This window comes from Eupeodes corollae, chromosome 2 (genome assembly GCF_945859685.1).
Source record: "Eupeodes corollae chromosome 2, idEupCoro1.1, whole genome shotgun sequence".
Taxonomy (NCBI): Eukaryota; Metazoa; Arthropoda; class Insecta; order Diptera; family Syrphidae; genus Eupeodes; species Eupeodes corollae.
The window spans coordinates 46,838,497-46,857,273 of NC_079148.1; the positions used below are offsets into that span (position 1 = coordinate 46,838,497).

General features: G+C 35.4%; 3 protein-coding genes across 3 annotated transcripts; all 3 read left to right on the plus strand.

Annotated features, from left to right (window-relative positions):
- The first annotated feature begins 1,136 nt into the window (after nucleotides 1-1,136).
- Nucleotides 1,137-2,021, plus strand: LOC129946029 (uncharacterized protein C9orf85 homolog). The gene is made up of 2 exons (XM_056056041.1): nucleotides 1,137-1,190; nucleotides 1,254-2,021. Exon 2 carries the CDS (start codon nucleotides 1,255-1,257, stop codon nucleotides 1,948-1,950), a length of 696 nt encoding a protein of 231 aa, XP_055912016.1. The 5' UTR covers nucleotides 1,137-1,190; nucleotide 1,254; the 3' UTR covers nucleotides 1,951-2,021.
- Nucleotides 2,022-6,862: 4,841 nt separating this feature from the next.
- LOC129944895 (uncharacterized) lies at nucleotides 6,863-8,420 on the plus strand. The gene is made up of 3 exons (XM_056054556.1): nucleotides 6,863-6,917; nucleotides 6,993-7,093; nucleotides 7,903-8,420. Exons 1-3 carry the CDS (start codon nucleotides 6,863-6,865, stop codon nucleotides 8,242-8,244), a joined length of 498 nt encoding a protein of 165 aa, XP_055910531.1. The 3' UTR covers nucleotides 8,245-8,420.
- A 989-nt stretch (nucleotides 8,421-9,409) lies between these two features.
- LOC129946253 (3'-5' RNA helicase YTHDC2) lies at nucleotides 9,410-17,983 on the plus strand. The gene is made up of 3 exons (XM_056056380.1): nucleotides 9,410-10,209; nucleotides 10,271-10,478; nucleotides 14,377-17,983. The coding sequence occupies exons 1-3, from the start codon at nucleotides 9,667-9,669 to the stop codon at nucleotides 16,779-16,781; spliced, it is 3,156 nt and encodes a 1,051-aa protein (XP_055912355.1). The 5' UTR covers nucleotides 9,410-9,666; the 3' UTR covers nucleotides 16,782-17,983.
- The last annotated feature ends 794 nt before the right edge of the window (nucleotides 17,984-18,777 follow it).

Below are 18,777 nucleotides of genomic sequence, written 5' to 3' on the forward strand. Positions count from 1 at the left end.
TTCATATCTGCATTATTTTTGTCTGCATTTTGAATTTTTCTTATTGTCTACAAAATGGAAATTCTTTATTTAAACATTTCTTCATATTCTCCATTAACATCTTGTATTGAAAGTGATTTTTTAATTCACTTACTAAAATATTCTTACCTGATGGTTGACTTAGAAAACGGTTTATTATTATTTCCATTACTTCCTTCAGAACCGCACCTCGAACCACATCCACACGTTGAGTTCTCACAAAACCTACAACATTGCGTGTAGCTAAACGATGAAGTGCAGAGCGTACAAAATGAATCTAATTTATCTCGAGCTTCGTCGGTTCTATTATTCGCATCAAAACTATCTGTATCCTGCGAAGTGAATTCGAATTCACATTCTCTCCTTGGACTTTTTCGTAAAATGTCACTTCTAATGAAGTCTTCCGAATCGTAGTCCAATTTTGACTTCGATGATGGACAATAAGAAGTAGAAGAACTGCTGGGGCTTCTGCTTTTTGAACGATTTCTATAAGAATATTGCCGGAAGTGTTGTCCAAATCCTGATTGTTCGAATTTCTTTGTATTATATTTACTTGCCATCGATATATTTTCATTGAAAATAATGACACTGACATTATTGTATTTATGCATGAAGTCAGAGGGATATTTATCGCAGAGGTCCTTGAGCGTTTTCTTTGGTTTGGTGCACGATCCAGAAGGGCGAATCAAATCCAAAAGACACAATTTAAGATCGAGCATCTTTTTTTCAATTGGGTTCGTAATTTATCTGGAAATATTTATAAAAGAGAAAAATATGAGATAAGAAATTTTGCGAATGCTTATCTAATTAGAAAGGTAAATTTGTTCTAAATTATTTTCCCATATTTCATTGAAATAAATAAAAAATGAATTCTCATAAAAAATGCTGGAAAATAAATTTAAAGTGATATCACTTGCTCAGATAAATGTAATTTAAAAAAGTTGACAAACAGAACTTATAATCTAGTAAATACACAAACCATAACTACAGTACTAAAAAGTATACTAATTTGCAGTCCACATTCGTATCCCACTGTTTTACAATCCACAATGACATTTAAGTGTGAGGTTATGGATGTTTATTTTGACAAGTTTATATTTTTCTGTTTATCGAATCGAAGCACATTGTTTGCTCTTCATCAAGTTTTGGAGGAATTTAAATTTAAATAAACAGTAATTAATTTAATTTAATCTGATTCATGAATTTTATTTTCAACATTTTGTTTTCAAATCCAGGATGAGTTCACAGAAGGGGAACGCAGTACGGACGCGTACACAAAAATACAAAAATCGTCATGTCTTCAAGAACGACTTGCACGACAAAACACCACAACAAAAGTTGATAAATTCATTGCACATTTCTGAAGTTTGCCAGCGATGTAAGCATGTGATAGAATGGAAAATTAAATACAAAAAGTACAAACCGCTTACCCAACCAAAAACCTGTGTTAAATGCCAGCAACGAAACATCCGCAAAGCCTACCATGTTCTCTGTCGGGACTGTGCTATATCGGCGAAAGTTTGTGCCAAGTGTTTGAAGGCGGCCGATGAGGTGGAAATTGAACCTGCATTGCCAACGCCAGAGGAAGAACTCAAACTTAAAGTGGAAATGGATAAATTAATAAAGTCCTTTTCGGAAAGAAAACGTAGGGCATTCCTCCGTTATATGCGCAAAGGTGAAGTGGATAACTCTGAAAATAAGGAGGAAGATAATGAAGCAGATGATCCTGCCGCCACGGCCGTCGATGGTTCAGAGGGGGCTGATGTTGCTGAGAAACCCATACCCAAACGAATTCCCCATTCAAGAGATAACTTGCTAAGGAAGATCGAAGAACTAAGAGTAGGAACCGAAGGTGAATTGGATTCAGATGAACTGACTGATAGTGACTATGATGAAGATGATCTGTCAGACGAAGATGAAGACTCTGATTGATGTGGTTAACATTCTGATTGAGTTTGTTTTTAGAGTTTAATAAAGAATATTATGAACATTTTATATAATTTAATGTGTTCTTGTTTGGCTATTTTTTGGAACTTTTAGTTTATAGATAAATATTTCATATAAGCCTCGTCACAAAGGGAAGCATTTCAAGATGGATTATAGGTAATGTGTCTATATCCGCTTAATTTTCAAGTTATAACGACTTCTTTTTATAATTTTGGAACAAGTCATTTTAAATTTTCTGGAAACTTAACTTCGTTTCTCAACCTGAACCAAGGGTTTCCAATCTATAAATTAAAAAAATTAGGTGGCGCAACAGTCCGTTGAGAAAAAGGGCCTAGTGACTTACAACTCTCAACCATTCCTGTGTGCGAGTAATGTTGTCAGGAGTGGAGGGGACCTACAGTTTATATGTCGAATCCGAACGGATAATTTAAGAAATCAATTTTCATGAAAAGAATTACTCTCGGATGATTTGGAAATTTCTTTCAGGAGATGGTACATGGGAAGAAAAAACTTTAGGCTACACAGACAAGGATTGAACTCAACAACTATGGTATTAAAGTGCCATCACGCCATAAACAGGAAGGTCTTCAAATCCCATTCAATTTTTCAGGCTTCGGACGTTTGGAGATAGCTTTTTTATATTATCTCTTTGCAACGTGCGATTTTAAATTTAGAATAATTTTCAAAGTCGTCATCATCTTTTTTTAGTAAGAATTTTTCATATAAATGGGGCAAAATTTATTCATTTATTTTTTATTTAAGATCAAATCTGATCTGGTCATACAATTAAGCCAATTATTGTCAAATGCTTCGAAAAGTACCCAAAAGTTATAAAAGTAAGCAAATTACTAGATTTTGATAGAGGTAAAGTTAGGAACGCAGTTTAATATTTTAAAAAACAACAAACCTTTGAGAGCCCAAATGGAGAAGAACTATGATGTTCAATTATCAGCAAGAACCATACGAAATTGAGAAGTTATCGAAAAGACCCTAATAACATAAACAAAAGATCAGAGTACATCTCCAGCAGGAAATTATACGTATCAACCTTGAACTCCGCTAAAAAACAATCCAATAAGGACCTAACACAACAACTTCAAAACACAAAAAACAGCAAAGATTTTTGGAGAGCAATCAAAAGCATCCAACCGAATTCTATTGCTCGAAACCATATTACGAAGGAAGTTTGGGACGATTACCTCCAGGATATGTATAGTGGCAATGAGGTAGTGTATAGACTTTTTGCCGATACGTATCATCCATTTCTTGATAGAGACATAAGCATGGACGAGCTTATAACAGTAATATTTGGGCTGCGCAATAATAAATCCGCGGGTCCGGATAGGATTGTAAACAAGTTCATTAAGCATCTACCAAACCTATGGTGTGAATATTTACTTTCTTTCTTTCAAAGCCTGTTCGATAACGAAGGAAGAAACCTATCAGGCATTTTATAGCAGGCATTACAATGATATTTAAAAAAGGTGATAAATCTCTACCAACGAACTATCGACCTATAGCGATCGAAAATGCTTTGGTGAAAGTTTACACCCAAATCCTATCAAACAGTCTTCAAGAGTGGGCAGAAGAAGAGCAACTAATTCCTGAATTCCAGAACGGTTTCAGAAAAGGACGAAGTTGTGCTGATAACCTCTTTATCCTAACTGCAATAACAGATATTACTCTTGTAAAAAAGAAAGGAAGTTTTTTTGTAGTCTTTGTTGACCTTAAAGGAGCATTCGATAGTGTGAATTACGATAAGCTATGGACCCACCTGAGATCCATTGGAGCAAGTGGGAAAATAATACATGCATTTCAAAACATATATGTGAAAACCAAAATTGCTATCAAGACAACAAGTGGCCTAACAGAAGAAGCGAATGTCACAAAGAGTGTTCTACAGGGTGATCCATCAAGTGCCCTCCTATTTAACTTATATATAAATGATTTGGAAGAATTCTTAAGAATCGAGGGCCTTACAGGAATAGACATTTCGGAAACAACAAATGTTATCCTGATAGCATATGCCGACGATATTGCTGTCTTCGCTCAGTCTGAGCTTCATTTAAGAAAAACTCTGAAATCACTTGAAAAATATTTTACAGCAAAAGATATGACATTAAATACTGAAAAATCGAAGATAGTAAACTTTGCAAAAAGAAAAATATCATCATGTCCGGAAAGATTTGCATATAAAGAAGACTCAATTGAAGTTGTAGATAGCTTTAAATATCTGGGAATAACCTTGAGTCGAACTGGATCTTGGAATGAAACTATGAATGTCTTCAAGCAAGAGCAGCAGCAGCAGTAACCGAAAAAGCTATGAGGAGCCCTTACATGGAAAACTGGGAAGGAAGAATCAAAGTTTATAATTCAACAATTAATCCGACTTTACTATACTGTGCGGAGATATGGGGTCTGGAAGCTGGAGACAAAATTGAAGTTATTCAAACTTCAGTTTAAAAGAAGTTGCTTGGTCTAGCTAAAAACACACAAAGCAATGTGGTTCGCTTAGAAACTGGTACACTTCCATTAGATTACGAGATAGCGAAAAGAGCTTTGCATTTCTGGGAAAAAATGTTGAATGCCTCTGATGAGCGCCTATAATTAAAAAGTGTTACAACGAAATCTTGAGAACCCATAACAACTCCCAACGACCAAACTGGGTAACAAAATTTAAGGCCGCCTTAATGAGTAATTTTAGGGATATATGGGAACAGCAAAACTTATTACCTGTTCGTCAATACTTTGTAAGCATCCTTGAAGACAAGAAGAGAAGCATTATAAATGAAGATTTCAGGAAGGCATCTAACTCAACTTCTTGCTGCTATTATGCTCCTTATTTAGCGAACATACAAGAATCAGAATATAAACCGGCTCTGTACCTGAATTCATCCTGCTAACCATACGTGCATAAAGTCTTAGCGCAAATTAGGTGCGCGAACAGATATGCCCACAGAATAGTTTTACACGGTGATAGACATATATTTGACCCAATGAACATTTACACATTGTGTAATACATATGAAGATGATACAATTGAACACTTCCTTTTAGGATGTCCAATTTTTAATGCAGTTAGAAACTACTTCCTATTCCCTATGAACTTAACTGACATGAATAGTATAATGAAAGTTGAAGATCAAAACGTTGCACTGAATATATATAAATATGTAAGAAACTCGCTTAACTTAAGAGCTTTTATCCTTAACGAATGATAAATCCAGGTTTCAGGTTAAGTAATAAAAGTAATTATTTTTTTATTTTCTTTATAATTGTTGCTTATATATCTTACCTTATTGTTCTGTTAGATGAATTGAAATTATATTGCACTTACCTTATGAAATAATGTAATATTTACATATTGCCAATCAATTTTATAAAAGCTAAGCTTATAAACAAATAAATATATCTATCTATCGAACCATACGAAGGCGACTTCAAGAAAAAAATTGAATGGACTAATCGCTAAACGTAAGCCCAACCTGTCAAAAAAAAATATTGCTCAAAGAATGAAGTTTGCTTAAAGAACAACTTTATAAAAGTCCAAATTTTTAGAATTTGGTCGTGTGGAGCGACGAATCCAAGTTCAACATTTTTGGCAGTGACGAAGACAGTATGTGACGCCATTAAAAGAATTGGACCCGAAATACACAAAAAAACTGTAAAACATGGATGGTTTTCCCTGATGGTTTGGGGATGTTTTATATCATCAGGAGTTGGTCCATTGTTGCAAATTCATGGAAATATGATAGGGGAAATGTACAAGGACATTTTGGACAGTCATTTAAATAGTGATTATGCTGACAATTTACCGTTGGGCTTGATATTTCAATAGGACAACGACCCGAAGCATTACTCTCGGGTCGTTAAATCCTGGTTTGAATCAAATTCAATCTAAGTCCTGGACACGCCTGCTCAGATCGCGGATCTGAATTCCATAGAAAATCTATGGGGTATCACAAAAAAAGCAGTTGCGGCTATAGAAAAGGGTTCGTTTTGGAACATTTGTTAAAAAAGAGTGCTCAAAAATAACTCCTGCCCAGTGTTCATTGCTTGTAGGTAGAATGCAAAAAAGATACGCAGAAGTAATAAAACAGAAAGGATATTTAACTTAATACTAGCTGCAAAGAAGGTACAAAATTTGCCCTCAATAGTGTTAGGTATTTATAAACGTACTTCAATGCAGATAGCTTACTTATATGTCCACTTCCAAAATCGATTAAAAAATATCATACAGTAATAAGTTTTTCAAAGATATTTTTTTTAAATAAAATATCATGTAAACTTCCAGTTACTAAATGTATATTTTGCATAAATAAATTAATTTATCATTGTGTTAAGTTTCTTCATTTCCCACGAAATCTTTTGCTATAATATTGTTGGCTTTATTGTATGAGCACGACTATATGTATAAGTACTAATACAACTGTTGAAAAATGTTTAGCTGGAAATTTGACAGATCTACCGCACTCCATAGCATGTTCACAAAGTTACACAAATGCAATGACAAGCAATAAACAGATCCAGTTGTGTTCCATTCGCCACAAAAAATCAATTTTTGAAAAAAATCTAAATTTACCCATAGAAAACCCTATAAGAGTTCTGACATACAAAAATACAGAAATCCTTTTGTCTGTCCAAATTGTTTGATTTTTTAAGATCTAATGCGGCATATACATATGTACATTGTTCAAATGCTTGTGAAAGAGCATTAGTTAAAATGAAACACGTATACAATGTGTGTATGCTTGAAGCAAAATCAAAATGTTTTGATTTTTCTTCAATCAGATAGACAGCATTGACATAATGTATATTCGAAATTGATTGCTTGATCAATCAAGCTTATTTTTTAATATTTGTCGAAGAGGAAACATCGGGTATCGGAAAACTAATTATGGAAAACAAATCTTTCATTTTGGAGTTTATGGCAGTCTATCGTTCGTTGTGGAGTATATAAGGGAAAGAATACGCCAATCGAGACTTGAAAAATAACCAATATGAAAAGCTTCTCAAAAAATATCAAGAGAAGTATCCTGAAGCTAAAGATGTTTCTCAAAAAATTAATACCTTGCGAACAAATTATAGGAGGGAGTTAAAACGAATTTCGGGATTGGAGAATGGACTCACCTAGGAAAATGAAATAACACTTTTTTATTTCGATGCAATGGATTTTTTGCGTGATAATGAGGCACAATTCAGTCAAGAAGCAGTATAGAATTTAAAGAAAATATTACAGAAGTGAGTATTATTTTATTGAAATTTGCATTTATAATTTAGATAAACTTTAACACAGTTTATTGGCCATTTAAGAATTTATTTTGCCAAGAGACTTGACCTTCATTGTTGAAGTAATCGCAAAAGGATTCTCTGATCAGTTTTGAGTTAGTTGTTGAATTTCGAAATAATGTATTTTCTAAAGAAGCTATATCACATTGCCTTCTCCACGCTCCTCGATCAATAGTTCCATTGTGTAACAGTTCTTGATCAACAGAGCCCGATTGAAAATACTGGTTTGATGTTTTAGCTCGCAAAAAGTTGTGTAAATAGCAATACGTGAGGACGACAGTTTGAACTTTTTCTGGTGAAAGTGGAATAGTTCTTTGAAGCACTCCGAATCGTGAAACCGTATACCGAAAGCATTTTCTACGATTCGACGAGCGCGGCTTAACCGATAGTTAAATATTCGTTGCTGTAACGAATTCGTAATTCGCGTTGACGACTGTCAAAATGAACCAGAATCGGCAGGCTTTCTTATTGCTATATGCTTCCCATCCAACGCTCCTAAGCAGTTCGGGAAATTCCACCGATAAAAAAAGTCGTCCGCAATTTTTTGCCAATCTTCTTTTGATGTAGGCGTCTATGAAGAAAAAATTGAATTATGTCTAATGCAAACTTACATTAAATATGTACATATGTATGTTTTTATATTTTAAGGAAGTCGAAGCAGAAGCGCCAAGAAAACGAAAAAAGTCAAATCTAAGTGACGAATTAATAATTCTAGCAGCCAAGCGATTGTCAGAGCCAAAGAATGAATTTCGAGCAGTTGCAGATAAATGGGCATTAAAACTTAAAAAATTGGAAGAAACGCAACGAATGTTTGCAGAAAAATTCATCAACGACATATTATTTAAAGCTCAAATGGGTGGATTGCACAGAAATTCAATGCATCTAAGTGTCGTTAGCAGGACAAGCACGCCTGTGTCAAGCGCAAGATTTTTTCAAATTTCAAAAAATCGTTTCCATCTCTGCATAATCCATCAGTATCCGATTTTTTAAATGATAGTATATCTGCTCAAAATTCCTCATCAACCTCAAGTAAAATTCGAAATTTTATAATAAATGAACCAAGAGTATCTTCACCAAATATTAATGATTTATCATATCAATCAACATCAGCGCAAACACAGGTGATTTCTCCCGATCATACCAGCACCCTAATATATTCGGATAAACAAATAAATATAAATCAAGCTTATGCATGATGTGTGTATACGACACGTCAAACAAAATTAACTAATACACTCTCACATGCTTGACAAGCATTTGAACAATGTATATGCCGCATTAGAAATTGTAGAACTATTAACTGAATGGATAAAAAAAATGAGTTTAATTTGAAAAATAAACACAACATTGAATACCAACTGCGGAACACAAGTATGATCTTCAGAGCATCAGTTTTTTTAAACTCTCCATATTTCGATTGGTTTTGAACATAAAGCAAATATTTTGAATTTTTACTTTTATTGAGATAAGTGGAAGAGTGTTGAAGGAATCTGCCAAATATGTGAAAAGTACAGTTTGATCATTTTTTAAATTTGCATGAAATTTTATATCTCTCGAATACACTTTATAAACGTATGAATTTGGAGTACGCTTAGGCCTAAAGATAATAATTGTCAATACTGACATTTGTTTCCTTCCGTAGCAAACCTACTCATCGGATTATTAAATCGTGTAATTCTACGATATGTTTATTGTGTATTTGCGCTAATAAGGCACTCTTTGTTGGTCTAATTAATTTGACTTCTTTTTTTTAAATTTTCTAGTAATCCAAATGACTGGACCAACCTGAAAAGCTTATTTATGATTATAACGTCTGAAAAAAAAAACAAACACTCCAAAATGAAACCTGCCAAATAGTATCGATGAACTATTTAGATTAGTCATGAACGAACAGCTTATCTGTTTCATTTGCTTTAAATCAAGCTATAAACCCAAATTCCATTGATATTCATGAAAATAGATTGCCATGAATGAAATCATTTAACAATCTCGTTCAACTGTAAGTTTACGATATACAAGAAAAAACAAATACGAGATTTAAACGCACCTTTATTTTGTTTCTGAAACTTCTATCAAAATATTCAAACAAACAAACCTTTTTCTTTGATTATTTATGAAAGAGGGAGATAGTTCTATATAATCGATGTGACAGCTCCATACTCCATACGGAATGGTGTATACGGTACCCACAAAACTAATTTGTATATTTTAACTACAAAAATTGCAAAATTCTTTTTGCTTGTTTTTCACAAATAAAAACAATAAAAATAACATCGCATCAATATTTGTTTTTACAATAATACACGATAAACTTCAATAAAACAATTTCGCACATTTCCACTTGAATTTCTGTGCTTGAGAGGATTTTTTGTGCGCAATTTTCCAGCAGCAGTACCCTTTGCCTTTGGGATAATGGCTAATAATTCAAATAAGCAGCAGCAATCAAGGTCCAAAGAAAACAACAATTTGCCCCGAAATGTCCAACGCGAACTCAAAGCTAAAATAACCCATTTTCTGGATTACGGAGAAGCCGAAACCCTCATTCTAACCGCCCTGCCCAATGATCACCGAAAGTTTCTGCACAAATATGCGGCATCTATTGGCTTAAAATCGAAGAGCTTTGGCAGCAAAGATAAACGCGAACTACACATAAGTCTACGCGCGAAACGAATAACTCTCGGACACACCAAACTTTTGGGATTGTCCGATGAGACTAGAACTTATTTCGACAAACCCCTTTTGCAAGAACTCAGGGAGAAAATGCTTGAGGAGAGCATCGACAATTGCGAAAAAGAACGCAGTCTTTTCCGCAAGGGTTGCTTGTTGCTGCAACTGGGTCCACGTCTGGTTCCGCCACGACCACCCAGAGTTAATCTACAAATGCAGCGAGACAGAATGGATTTGCCAATTGCCATGTATCAGAGTGCAATTATGGAAGTGCTGCGTAATAATTCTGTAAGTAATTTGTTTTTGTTGTTTGTTCAAATAAATAATCCAAAATAAATTTTGAATGAAGGTTGCTATTATAAATGGCCAAACTGGCTCTGGAAAGACAACCCAGGTTCCCCAGTACATTCTAGAGGAGTGTACACGGTTCAATAAGCCGTGTCGTATTATTTGCACACAGCCGCGACGTATCGCAACTGTGACTGTGGCCAATCGAGTTGCCGAAGAACGCTGCGAGCCCATTGGTGAAACTGTTGGCTACCAAATACGTTTAGAAAGTAAGTTTTAATTGTTCAAAATTGATTTTATAGGGATTAAAGAAATGACCAAGGTTGATAGAAGTCGGTATATAAAAAGGAGACAATTCCTGTAACTGCTGGCTTCAAAGGGCCGACAGCAACAATACCAACCGACGATCAGAGTTGCAGTTGATTATATGATAGAGTATAAAGATGAATGAAAGTTAGACGATATATTTTGTTTTGTAGCTAAGTGAATAATGATGAAGATTACTTTAGAGAAGCCTAACCTAAACTTTGAAATGACAAGTTTAAGATCTATGAATGATCTTCTATAGAAAAGACATCAAGATTCTAGGATCTGTATGACCATATGGTAGTCAAATGTAATGCCATAAGAGAAAGCTAACTGCAAAGGTCTCAACGTCTTCTTCAGGAACTAACAGGTGACTATGTTTCCTTGAGAGTGACATAGATTTTAGCCGAAATAGTTAAAAAATTAATTCTTTAAATAGGGTTAAATGTATTAAACGACAAAAAAAACTCGTTCGAGTTGTAAAGAAGTTTTTAGGATAAAAGATCTAAGTTTTCGGATTTAAAAAGCTAAACCCTTTTAAGAAAAACCAGAAGATCAAACAAGCTAGAAAGACCTGTAATCACACTATGACACTCCTTTGGCTCGACTTATATACCAATTTGATTGCAGCATAGTTTGCTCTTAATTCCATGCTGCCAATGAGTGACACGACTTCTCCTCTGCTTGACAGCACAAACGATTCTATGAAACGAATCTTCTTAAAGACCTCGACATCCACAAATACATTGCCCCGGGTAGTATCCTCGCTATTGTTTCGAAGAGGTATTTTTTTTTCGCGGGCAAAACCACTGGGTAAACTTTTAAATCTGTTCTCCTCAAAAAGCTCGCTTTCCGAGTTGATTGGAAACAGAGGCCCTACTATGTAACTTGATTCTATTCGAAACGTATTTCCGATTCTACTTTCAAATCGTACTACGTATGAAAGTAGAATCGGATGCCGGTTTTACCAACTTGTTTTCAAAAAATTGTGTACTTTCGAAGTAATATCGAGTTGTTTGACAGTTTTAAAAACAAAACTAAATTTTTGGAATTTGGTTTAATTTGCAAGGAAATGAAGAACGGTACGAGCAAATTGAAGGCAGAAGAATAAGAGATAATTTCAATATATTTGTACGGCAGAATATTTGAACGCATCGAAGATGCCTTTAACAACGTGGACATATCTGCAATCACATGTTCACTAACATCTCTAAATGTAGAGAGTTCGCTTCGGGAATTAATTCATTTAATACCAACTAGCAGAATAGTCAACTCAAAACTGGGCAACTCTTCGGGCAGACGATTCGTTAGTAGAGGGACACCGCAAGGTGGTGTTCAATCCCTTCTCCTTTGGAACCTAGTGGTGAATGAAATCCTAACTAGTCAAAGGGCTTCAGAGTGATAGCCTATGCGGACGACGTTGCTATAGCAGTGTCAGGAAAGCATCTTAATACCTTAAAAAACTCTTACAAAATGTGTGGACTGGGTGTTAACCCACACAAAACCGATTTAGTATTATTTTCGAGGAGATACAAAATTCCATTTGTCAATCCTTCCTATATTAAAGGAATCCAATTAAAATTCTCAGCCGAGGCTAAATACCTGGGTCTTGTCTTAGATAAAATATAAATTGAAAACGCAACGTACAGGAAAGAATCAAAAAAACTACTGTACCTCTCTTTTCTTGCAAAAAAGCTATTGGTAATAAAGGGGACTCACAACCCAGAATCACACATCGGTAATCAGACCGATTTTAATGAACGGTGTGGCAGTATGGTAGACTGCTTTGGAGAAAGGTATAAACCGGCATAAAAGAAATGAAGTCCAACGTTCAGCTTGCCTATGTATAAGCGGATCGCTGGACACCTAAATCTACCTAACACCTCTTGACATATTTTGCAAACAAATATCTGCAAGTTCTGCTATTCGCCTCAAACCTTCGTCGCAGTGGACTAACATTCTTAGGTATTTAGAATCATTTCCAAAGCACACAGACTACACCATTCCCCAACTGCAGTTCGACAGAAATTTCCAGATTTCTATACCTCCCAGATCTTTCTGGGAGGATGGACATTTCTGGAAGATGGGGCAATCAATTTTCATAAAGATGGTTCAAAAACAATAGAAGGGGTTGATGGGTGAAATTAAGTTTCTAATTCCGCCTTCAGGTGGAAGTTTTGGCGATAAAGGAAGTCTTGTCCTGGCTTAAAGAAAACGTGATATCAACGTCTGATATCCGTATTTTCTCAGATAGTCAGGCTGCTATCAAATCCCTGGATTCTGACTCTACAAACTCTATAACAGTCCATAACTGACGATTATCTCTAGTGGAGATGGCACAACAGTTTAATATTCACCTTTGCTGGGTGCCGGGCCATAGAGACATTGCAGGTAACTGTAAAGCAGATGAACTCGCCACGTTTAGCACGTACTGGCATACCAATCGCTTCTTGTAAACTGTTGCTAATGCAAGACGCTGTGAGGAGGGCAGGCACCAGGTGGAACAACATCACCATGTGTCAGGTCACATAAAACATCTGTTCAACACTGGATTTAAAACGTTCAAGGTGCTTGCTCTCTCTAAACAGATCACATATAAGCTCGATAATAGGTGTCATAACCGGACACTGTCTAATAGGAAAGCACGCCACGAGACTGGGCGCATTCTCAAATGACTTTTGCAGAAGTTGTATGGACGAGGAAGAGGAGGAAACAGTTCTTCATCTTCTCTGTACATGCCCTGCTCTGGCTCGAAAACGCAAGAATTACCTAGGAGAATTCTTCTTCAACGATCTAAATCATATCAGCATAATCTGCCTCTCACGTTTTGTAAGGGACTCAAACTGAATCCATTAAGCTTAGGACGAAGCCTCAAGATTCATGTGGTATCACAATAGGCCATTAAACTGGCCTAAGTATGTCCGTTTCCATCTTGGACAGCCACTTCAACCCAAACTAACCTAATGGCCGGCAGTATGGCTCTCGTAGCAATAGGTCCACTGGTGATCCTATGATTACCCTTACAGAATAGTATAAATTATTGCACTTAATATTTCAAAGGTTTTTTTATTGATAAATCTCTTCTTTGTTACGTTAGAAATTATCCTTTGGACCGTTCAATTGAAGTAGTTTCTGAAGGATCAAAATCTGATACCCTCCGAAACTCTTCCCTATTTTTTAATAATATACAAGATCTATGAGAGTAGCATTTTGACCAAAGGAAAATGAAAAGAAGTAAATCTAATATACCTTAAGAGGACCCTCAAGTTCAAAATAAGCTAGAGGAATTTTGCTTGTACATAAACGATAATTTTTAGAAAGAAAATGCAGGTTCTGTGAAAGGCATATCAGATGGTCCATATTTAAAATGATGGTGAGGCATAATTGAGCTTCAGTAACGACATTCACTAAGCTAGCGGTTACGTAGTCGAACCATTCTGATTGGCTTAACACAAATACAAAATTAGTTTAAATTTCCCTTCCGACGTTGTATACAATTTACAGCTTAAAAGTTAGTCCACATTGATTTTGACGTAAGGACCTACATTTGTTTTGATCTTTCCGCCGAACAAGCAACCTGACTGAACCTTCTCATTACATTTGAACCCGTTACATAAACCATTAAACTTTTCGTGACAACAAACTCTTTGATTGTTGTAATCTCTAAATCCTTTATTCAACTAAAACGTCAATAATTCTCTTGGACCGCTAAGAATAAATTACGAAAATAACTATTCTTTGATAACAACTTCAAGTTATGAAAATATCGAATTCAATATTCTTAACGGATCCATTAATTGTTCTGTATTCATAGTACTTTTCAAGATCATTTATATTATATCTAACAAAATTTTATTTCAGGTCGCATGCGAAGAACTACAAATCTTATCTACACAACGAGTGGTTGTGTTTTGCGATCTATTATGGGAGATGCAAAAGACTTTTTCCAAAAAATCACCCATTTAATCATTGATGAAATCCACGAGCGTGACAAAGACACCGATTTCACTTTGATAACCGTCAAAGAACAACTCAAGTACAATAAAAACCTTAAAGTCCTTCTGATGTCAGCTACAATGGACATTAATTTGCTGTCATCGTTCTTTAACGATTGCCCCATAGTTAACGTACCCGGACAAGGCTACAATGTTAAAATCTACCATTTGGAAGACATACTTTTCCACACTGGCTATCGTTCTTCGTTGATGGAGAAATATTTGCGTCTAGCTGCAGCCGCACCAATTAAAAAAGTTCAAGCCGATATACACACACAAACAAACTTCGATCTTATAATCAATGAGATATTAGAGGCGAGCGGAAGGTTGGAGAGTACAATTGAATTATTCGATCAACTGCAATACTACATAGAGAACGAGGGCGTTGCCATCGATTTATGTCATTCGAAGAGTGGAAAAACCGCACTCATAGCTGCCGCTCAGTGCAATCTTCCACGATATCTTGAGCGTTTCCTTCAACTTAATGCCGACATCAATATTCGAGATTTTTCGGGAAAATCGGCTCTGACCTATGCTGCGGCATTTGAGGATGGCATTTGTTTGAAATTGCTGGGAATGTCTCATCAAAATAACGATTTACAGATCATGGAAAAGCAAACATTGCTCTCCGCTTATGCCCAGCAGTTCCACGATGATAACGAAGTCGATCACTATTTGATTCTGTCTCTGATCGAGGGACTTTATCGCAGCAAACATCCGGGCGCCATATTGGTTTTCTTGCCGGGCTACAATGACATTGTAATGCAGAGGGATTTAATAGAAAGCACCCTCCCCTCGGGAACATACACAATGTTCATTTTGCATGGTCAAATGGAATCGAGCGATCAGCGAATGGCACTGCAGCCGCAACGCAATCGCAAAATCATCCTGTCCACCAACATAGGACAAACGTCAATCACAATTCCGGATCTCGCATACATAATAGATTCGGGCAAGGTTAAGATGAAAACGCACGACGTGGTGACATCATCCTCCGAATTGCGCTCCGTGTGGATCTCCCAAGCAGATGCCCGACAGAGGTCCGGACGCGCTGGACGCACGCAAAACGGAGTATGCTACAGATTGTATTCGCATGAAAGATTCTATCAAATGAGCCCGCATTGCATTCCAGAACTCATGCGCATTCCATTGACGGAAATTTGTCTCTATGCCAAATCGTTTGATCCACAATCAGACGTTCAAAGTTTCTTATCGCGAGCACTCAACCCGCCCTCAGGCCTAATTGTGCAAAATGCCGTAAAGAAGCTCAAAATCATCGGCGTCTTCACTGATGACGAACTTATAACCGAATTGGGTAGACACTTAGTGGATATACCCGTAGATGTGCAGTTGGGCAAAGCCCTAATGTACGGCATATTCTTTAAGTGCGTCGAGCCACTGACCACAATAGTGGCTTTCCACTCGGTCAAAGACCCTTTTATATTACCCACCGATCGGGCTCTTCACGGGACCGCATCGGTTCAGCGCAAATCACTTTCTGGCGACTATTACAGTGACCAGATGGGAATCCTCGTTCTGTATGATTCATATATGTCTATAAGAAATAACAGGAGAAGAAAACAAGAATTTTGCAATAAGCACTTCCTTTCCATGCCGTGCATGGAGATATTCTGCTCAACACGAAAACAGATTCACGATGTTATTGTCAGCAAGTACTCAATTACACCGGGTCATTCAAATAACTATGATTGGAATCTAATTCGTCTTTGCCTGCTGGCCGGTCTCTATCCAAATATTGCCCTAATCGATCGCAAACGAATGAACATCAAATCGGGCACCGACAAACAGCTACTCCTGCAGCGGAGTTCATCGCTCAATCCACCAGGAAAGAAGTCACTCAAAGAATTCGCCAATAAGCTACCATACGATTGGCTTGTCTTCTATGAGAAATCCAAACTCTTCAACAACTACAGCATCAATATGAACACATTAGTACCGCCTGTCATGATCGCATTGCAGTGTGGCCGAGAGCATTTGGTGGAAACGCAAGGCGACGAAGAAGAACAAACCAATGATGAAAATAACGAACAAATTGCACGGACGAGCACGCTTTCTTTAGACAGTTGGATTAAATTTGCTATGAGCGAAAATGATGCTGACATTTTGGTAACCTTAAGAAGTTTGGTTGAAATTGAGTTTATTAAGTTTTTATATCTTGGACATTCGGAGACATCGGAAAAAGCTGTGGAATATGTTAAATTTATTCTCAACTCCGAAGTTGATGAATGTACTCTTACATTTAAGCAGTAATAAAAAACTTATATATATATATTTATATTTATAATATAACTTATTATTTATAAGCTAGAATCTGGTGAAATAGAAGCTCATCTTTTCTGATAAGGAAAGCTTTCAAAAATTCTTTTTTTTTTTTTAATTTAATTGATTGTGATCAGGATTAGAATCAGAATCACATAAACAATACATACATACATAAGTAGGAATATATATATATATATAAAAAATACATATATCAAATATTTGTCTGTTTTTACATACATACATAACTTCAAACTAAGTTTATACCGATGACGAAGATAAAGACGAAGACAAACTGCAACAGCTCGAAACTACGAAAAGGGCACCGCATCAGTCGTCGTCGTTTTGTGTTGTAATTTCCCATTTCTTTTTATCATGAATTTAAACATAAATATTGATGTTAAAACAAATCTTAATCCACATTGTTTGTTTTCTGTTTTGAATCGATGTAAATTTAATAATCTATATGATAAATGTTAAAGGACATTATTATTTAAATGGCTATTTTATTCGTACATATACAAAAGTATAACGTAGCCTTTAGTTTAAAAACACAAGAACACAAAGTGATCTAAATGAATAAAGACGTTGTAACATCAATAACAATTAACAAAGTACCGGCTTTAAATTTAAATTAAAAACCAGACTACATTTTAAAACATTTCCTTTTTCTTTTTTAAATTAAATATTCCATTTGTTTCAAGAATTTATTTTTCTTCATTTAACAATATTTTATTTGAATTACATTAATATTAAAAAAAAAACAAATAACTTATGTTGTACTTCTATTATTTTACATGCAATGAATATATTTTTTAAACAAACTCATAAATAATAATTATCCTTATCAATAAAGATGATAAATATATACATTGCCAGACATTTAGCTATTGAACAAGTTTATAATAATCTTAAAAATTATACAAAACAAACAAACAAAAATAAAAACAATATTTTGAAATTATATGCACATTGTTTTACAAATTAAACATTCGTTAGGATGCTTAGACATTATAAATTGGCTATATCTGGTCGTCATTATATATTTAATGTTATGAAAAAATTTATTATTGATCATTCAAAAACAAAAAACAAAAACAAAACAAAAAGAACGAATATTTTTCTTTTGAATATGGCATTAGAGATATATATGTGATTTTATACATAAAATAAACATGAAATAAGTAGTGTAATTTTTGTTATCTTTTTTCCATCATTTAATCTTTTTCAGATTATTGTCCAGTGAAATTGATGAATGCAGCGTGAATGTGGACATTTTTAATATACAAAATATTTTCAGTATTTTCTTTCCAGGATGTATACAATGCAAGTTAGATGTGTTTAGTGTAGTACCCGTGGCGTGATGATTAGGGCGATTACAGAAATTGACCAACATTTACAACAGATGGACACAACAATAAAACGAACGATGGAACGGACAATACCAAAGTACAAAGAACGAGACCAAATGGACGCTTACAGAAACTCGACTATTGACACACTACGTAAGCACAAGAGTGGGTTATTGACAAGATTTAAAAACTTATACAGACGACTTACAGACCCACACTACTGGGACACTGAAGTCGTCAATAAAAAATATCAATCTGTTATTAAAGCAGAACTAAAGCTTATCAATTAACAAGTACTGTGATCACAAGATCTGGTCAGTTAATTCCAGTAACCCTAGTATGTTCCCTAAAATCAACAAGATATTCAGAAAAAATAACGGCAATGACTTTCTGTGTCTGAAACTCCAAAGAACTGAAGAGAACAGAGACGTACTCAGGACAGCGCAAATAGATCCGGAAGAGGACATCTTTGACGATGACTTTTACATAATTGAAGATCCGAAGGAAAAAGTGGAGGCGGTGGGAGCTGTGTACAAGGTGAATGTTAGCATTCTCCCCAACCTCGACCTGGAAAACAGAGTCCTCTTAATCACTTTTATCTTCGAAATGATATTACACAATGGCGATCTGAGAAC

What these genes read in the sequence shown, in the direction of transcription:
- LOC129946253 (XM_056056380.1), top strand. Translation starts at nt 9,667, where the DNA reads ATGGCTAATAATTCAAATAAGCAGCAGCAATCAAGGTCCAAAGAAAAC. An exon ending in AAGTGCTGCGTAATAATTCT is followed by an intron (nt 10,210 to 10,270) that starts GTAAGTAATTTG and finishes TTTTGAATGAAG; the next exon opens with GTTGCTATTATAAATGGCCA. An exon ending in CTACCAAATACGTTTAGAAA is followed by an intron (nt 10,479 to 14,376) that starts GTAAGTTTTAAT and finishes ATTTTATTTCAG; the next exon opens with GTCGCATGCGAAGAACTACA.
- LOC129944895 (XM_056054556.1), top strand. Translation starts at nt 6,863, where the DNA reads ATGGAAAACAAATCTTTCATTTTGGAGTTTATGGCAGTCTATCGTTCG. An exon ending in AGTCTATCGTTCGTTGTGGA is followed by an intron (nt 6,918 to 6,992) that starts GTATATAAGGGA and finishes AAAAATATCAAG; the next exon opens with AGAAGTATCCTGAAGCTAAA. An exon ending in CGGGATTGGAGAATGGACTC is followed by an intron (nt 7,094 to 7,902) that starts ACCTAGGAAAAT and finishes TTATATTTTAAG; the next exon opens with GAAGTCGAAGCAGAAGCGCC.
- LOC129946029 (XM_056056041.1), top strand. Translation starts at nt 1,255, where the DNA reads ATGAGTTCACAGAAGGGGAACGCAGTACGGACGCGTACACAAAAATAC.